This window comes from Drosophila elegans, unplaced genomic scaffold, assembly GCF_018152505.1.
Source record: "Drosophila elegans isolate 14027-0461.03 unplaced genomic scaffold, ASM1815250v1 contig_536, whole genome shotgun sequence".
In the NCBI taxonomy this organism is placed as follows: domain Eukaryota; kingdom Metazoa; phylum Arthropoda; class Insecta; order Diptera; family Drosophilidae; genus Drosophila; species Drosophila elegans.
This window is the reverse complement of record NW_024545919.1, coordinates 1,431,841-1,437,840: the sequence shown is the minus strand read 5'-3', so window position 1 is coordinate 1,437,840 and position 6,000 is coordinate 1,431,841. Positions and strand designations below refer to the sequence as shown.

Sequence of the window (6,000 nt, the reverse complement as noted above, 5' to 3'; positions counted from 1 at the left end):
AAAGTCAGGCTTCTTACTTAACAATTTCAAAGCAGCGTGCCGACTCAAAAACTAATTGAAACCAATTTTTTTTTTTTGTTAAAAAAAAGAATTATTGTTACAATATCTGTTATTAGAAATTTTGGAGATGTAGGTGAGATCGTCACGTTAATTTTACCTCGTCAAGAGATATTTTTGTTTGATAAGTTCATAACCACAATTTGGTGCTTTTCTTTCCAATTGAAAAACTTTGTTTTAATACAAAGGTTGGCAGTGCAAAGTCAAAATGCTCGTCGACCAGAGTTGGTCACTTGTCTTAAATGCTATTAGTAAATATGCAAAAAGGAGTAAGAATGTATCAACCGCTTAAAATGTTAAATTCTTGAATAGTTGAAAGTTATTTGAACGAAAGCCCCATCTGTATATTTTGGAATAATATGTTTGAGTTTAAACTGTTACAAGGCGCGGATTATAACAGTTCTGAGGGAATAAATATTCAAATATAGAATGCCGAGATGTGGTCGACATAGGATTAAGGAAAAAAGCGCTTCAAGAGAAAGATTTGCCGTTTGAAGACCTTCTGTTCAAGATTACTATATCTATTGAGTTGACGCACTGTGAGGTAAATTAAAATTAAATATATTTTCCTTTCATAATAAACTCTTATTTTACTATCAGACGTTTGTTGTTTTCGACGAAGACAATGGCCAGTTTGTAGATGCCTTTACTAAGGCTTCTGTATACTCAATATGGCGGTCTTTACACAATAAATTCGATTCTGCGCATGTTGCACACGAATTAAAAGAATGCTGTGAAAATAGATTCTTCGAAGCTAAAATAAACATCTTTTAGCAATAAAACACAAAAATCATGAACAAATAAAATAAACAAAATTTGAGTTCCTCAATTGAGTTGAAATTGAGTTCCTCAATTTTTGTTGCCTTTCTTTGCTTTTAACTTTATTGATTCATATAAAAAAGGTTCAAGTTTCAATCAGAGAATTCGTCAAGAGCCTAAACTCTAAAAACTAGAGCATCCAAATTGTACTTGGCATTAGATGGGGGCCTAAATGCGCACATATATCATATTTTTATGCATACCTTAATCAGGGTAAAAGCTCCCTATAGCTGCAATAGGAATAATAGGATGAAATCGGTAAAAATTTGTTTTTTTTCAGCATATATCGCGTAGTATTGACATGACATAAACTGAATTTTTCCAAATCGTATTTTTCTATGCATAATTTGCTCAGGGTAAAAGCGCTTGCCAATAGAACGTCTATTTCTTATAGCTTTCATAGGAACAAGTGTTAAAGTCTGTGAAAATGTCCCTTTTTTCTATTTTTATATGACATTTTTGAAGTATAGTAGTATGCACACATATTGAATACCCACTGTACCAAGAGTACTTAAAAGGTACACACTAAAACACTTTATTGTAGTGTTTACATAATCATACATGCCCCGGGCATAAACCCAAGTGACCGAAATATGAACCGATCGCTGTTCCTTGGACTACACATTGAAAGTGCTAGCGTCGGCATAATTGCAACACGAACGAACCTCATGTGCATATAACTCGCGCTCCCGCTTAAGAGAGCATAGCCCATATACTTAACTATATACAAAGCCTTCTCTCTGCCGCCGTCTGTGGGCAACGCAGCGACGAGACTTAGTCTTACTAGGAATTAAAAGAACAATGTAAGAATCAGAAACATTTAAACGTTGCAGCGGCACCATTGCTGCTTCGGCAAATAAAGAATTAAATAAATATTTCAAAGAAATTGATATTTTATTGTGAGATCTGGAAGGTTCTTCATCATGGCAACCGTGACATGGTCCTGGAGGACCTGGATCTAACAAGGATATATGGAAGAATAACAACCCGGAACACTGGCAAAGGAGAAAAGAGAGAAGCTGAGTGAGTAGAGTATTGTGAGTGATGGCTCGCGGTCAAGTTACATATTAAAAAGTCGAGCAAAGAAAATCTAAAACACCGTGGAAGGCAACTCCTGAGCTACAGGCCAGGCTTGAAGGAAATAAAAAAAATAAAAACCCAACCCAAAACCCAAATATTCAAGTTATCAATGAAATCAAAATAACGAAACCACCTATTCTAAAGCCATCACCGAGGAAAGAGAAATCCTGCCACAACGATTGCCCGGGACCACGATATAGCCCGGCGTACAAATCAACTAGCACGAAGCACACGACCTGTGCGAAGACCGGCACCTGAGCTCATAGTCTCGGGACAACTGCAGCAGAGAATTCAAGAAGCACGAGAGGGATACCGCCCGTTGCGCCTTCGAAGGAGCGTCAGCGAAGTCAAGCCGGCGACGACCAGCTGACGCGGGGAACACCGAACAAAAAAAAAAAAAAAAAAACATTTTATTACCATTTGCACTGCGTTGCATAATTTTTTTAATTGCACTGCGATGCATATTTTTTTTAATAATATACTATAATTTTGTAAAACTGAGCGGAATCCTTTCTACCCAGTTAGAAGTATGGCTCGTAAAGCCATACGAAAAATTAGATAGGACATGTAAACACAAAATTACAAATCTCAAAAATTTTCTTAAAAACAAAATTAAAAAAAAAAAAATTAAATTTAAAACAAAAATTTCTATTCAAAACCAAAAAAAACACATTAATTATAAATTGAGAAACACACCAAGTATAATTAGAATAAATTATAAAACACCCAAAATGGGTTAAGTAGACACCAAAGTGGTAGACTCAACGGCAAACGTTGTAAATAAGATCGAATCTGAAAAAAATTGATACACAAATGATCACAATAATGCTAATAATAATTGCAGTTATAATGTTAGAAAATGCGCTTTTAAAATTGTATAAATTGCACAATAAGTGCCTTCTTAAAAGATTACAAAGTCAAGCAAACGACTTGGACAAAATTTGAAACTTGCCTATCATAATTGCAATCATTATTGGCATTAATGAAAAAAAAAATTTATTAACATATTCAAGAATATTACAATAATTCCCAATATCATCCTTATTTAAAACCGAAAATGAACACTCTAGAAGCCATTACAAAGGTCTATAGGAATGACCCAAATGTTCAACATAGAATTCTACAAATGGTCTCAACGACCCCGAAGGGCATATTAGAGCTCGAATACAGTTACATTGATTTATTCAGGTTAGATTTTTCACCAATGATTCATTGCTCCATTCATTGCTCCAGAAAAGGAATTGTATTATCAACAATTCCAGGAGTTTTTGTAAAATCAATTACAAAAGAAAACAAGAGAGGAAGCAAACTTCGGCAAGTCGAAGTTCATATACCCTTGCAGCTATTGCAAGAATTAAACATTTTTGAAAACATTAAAATTATTAAAGCTATGATGATTTGCAGCTCAATTATTACATAGTTATTTTATATATTTTTATTTTATAGCTATATAATATAGTCGTCCGATTTTGATAAAATTTAAACAGTATTTCTGAAATATTTAACCATTACTATATGTCGAAGAACTAATTTAAAAATTTAAAAACAGCAAAGTTATAATTTTTGTTGTATTTTTTTTCTGATTGTTCCTATGGGAGCTTTATGATAAGTCCTCCGATTTTGATGAAATTTAAACCGTAATTCTGAAATAGTTAACCATTACTATATGTCGAAGAACTAATAGAAATATTTAAAATCAGCAAAGTTATAATTTTTTTTGTATTTTTTTCCGATTGTTCCCATGGGAGCTATATGATAAGTCCTCCGATTTTGATGAAATTTAAATCGTAATTCTGAAATATTTAACCATTTGTTGCATTCTGCAATTACTACAGAAGATTCATTAAAATTTTTTCCGATTTTTCACGACACATAACGCGATTATGCAAAAAGAATGTAAAATTCGAGTGGACAGATCAATGTCAAAAAGCCTTCGAGTACCTAAAAGTAAAACTGATGAAACCAACATTATTACAGTATCCCGACTTTAATAAAGAATGAACAAGCATTCGGAGCCGTTCTAACACAAGAACATAATGGAACGCATCTATCAGTAGCATACGCATCACGTTCATTCACAAAAGGAGAAAGTAATTAAAACACGACAGAACAAGCATTAGCAGCTATACATCGGACAATTAAATACTTTAGACAATATATATACGGAAAATACTTCACAGCTAAAACACAACACAGACCACTAACATATCTATTTTCAATGACTAACCCAAGTTCAAAATTAACCAGAATGAGACTTGACTTAGAGGAATACGAATTTACTGTTGAATAACTTAATGGAAATGACAATCACATTGCAGACGCATTATCACGAATATCCATAACGGACTTAAAAAATATTCAAACGACCAATAAAATACTGAAAGTCACTACCAGAAACCAAAGTAAACAGAAAAATTCCTGCGCAAAAACAGAACAAGAATAAATAGATTTGCCTAGGCAAACTCTAAATGATGCTTCTCAGCCGTTGTAAATGATGATGTACGAAAAGTAGTGACCTTGCGATTAACGAATTCACTATGCTTACTAAAGCATGGGAAGAAAGTTATAGCAAGAATTGTCGTTAGCGATATGTACTGTAACGATCCTGTTTTGGGAGGCGGTATAGCTCTCTGTGGCCAGGGTTCGAGACAGAAATTTATTTCCTCTTTTGATCGGTTTACCTCCCTTTCCCCACAGAATAACACAAATCGAACGCTACAGAGTATGGATATATTTTAATAGTACTATTGATTAAGACTACGTTTTCTAAATATAATTATATCGAGTGTGATTCTGCTTGCTAAGTGGCGTCGGCGCTGCTGAAGGGCCGAATGTGGTATTGCTTGTTGATATAGACGCTGCGGAAGGGCCGAGTATATCGCTGCTCGTTGAGTATCGCACTGCTTTGTGTGCGGCGCTACGGAAGGGCCGTATGTTGCACTGCTTACTGCTGACACTGCGCAATGGTTTGATGACCTGCTTGGTGTTGCAGATGTGTGACGGTTGAGTACACTGCTTGTTGTCGACGTTGTGCTGCAGCTGGGTGCACTGCTTGGTGTTGGCGCTTCGAAAGGGTCGATTATGCACTGATTGATGTCGATGGTGCGCTGTGGCTGGGTACACTGCTTGGTGTCGGCGCTTCGGAAGGGCCGATTGTGCACTGCTTGACGTCGTCGTGTGTCGTCGTTCGAGTACGTCGGGTTCGTAGTGTTCTGGGTCGTTTTAGAGGAACGAACTACTTGGATTTTCTAGTGGGATGTGGGAATGTAGGGCATCGTTATTTTCGAGCTGCCGGGCATCGTTAGTTTCGAGCTGCCGTGTTATTCCGTATCGTTTCCGGGTCGGAAGCCGGAAACGTGACTTCTGGGAGGAACTCACTGAGATGGGCCGGAGTTACGAAAACCGTGCCGGGCTCAGCGATCTCGACCGGGCCTGGGTGCGTATTCCTAAACCACAATGACCAGAGATATATCAAAGTATATATCAAAATGCCTCAAATGCCAAAAATTAAAAACAACGAAACACAGAAAGATCCCATTGACTATCACTGAAACGCCACAGGATAATTGTGGATACGATCAGTCCACTACCCAAAGCTGAACAAGGAAATGAATATGCAGTAACTTTAATCTGCGATTTAACAAAATATCTTGTAGCAATACCAATACCGAATAAAAGTGCAAATACAGTAGCAAAAGCTATATTTGAAGATTTTATTTTGCAGTACGGTCCAATGGAGACGTTCATTACGGACATGGGAACAGTATATAAAAATTCAATAACAGAAGCATTATGCTAAAATTTGAATATCAAAAACATAACTTCTACCGCACATCATCATCAGACTGTTGGTACCGGGGAGCGAAGCCACAGAACATTTAATGAGTTCATCCGATCATACATCTCAGTTGACAAAACAGATTGGGACGTGTGGCTCAAATACTTCGTATATTGTTTTAATACAACCCCCTCTATGGCACATGACTTTTAAGGAAGAGAGAAGCTTTTGAATGAGAGCGTGGTGGGGAAGGAGAGCGAAATCCC

The 6,000-nt window shown here is 36.4% G+C and overlaps 1 protein-coding gene across 1 annotated transcript in view; it reads left to right on the top strand.

Moving 5' to 3' along the window:
• Positions 1-265: 265 nt before the first annotated feature.
• The window catches only part of LOC108149630, a 300,988-nt gene continuing 295,253 nt past the window's right edge, over positions 266-6,000 (top strand). Inside the window, 4 exon segments of the mRNA XM_041709988.1 lie at positions 266-308; positions 370-492; positions 495-601; positions 658-787. Of these exon segments, the coding sequence (XP_041565922.1) occupies positions 266-308; positions 370-492; positions 495-601; positions 658-787 (403 nt within the window).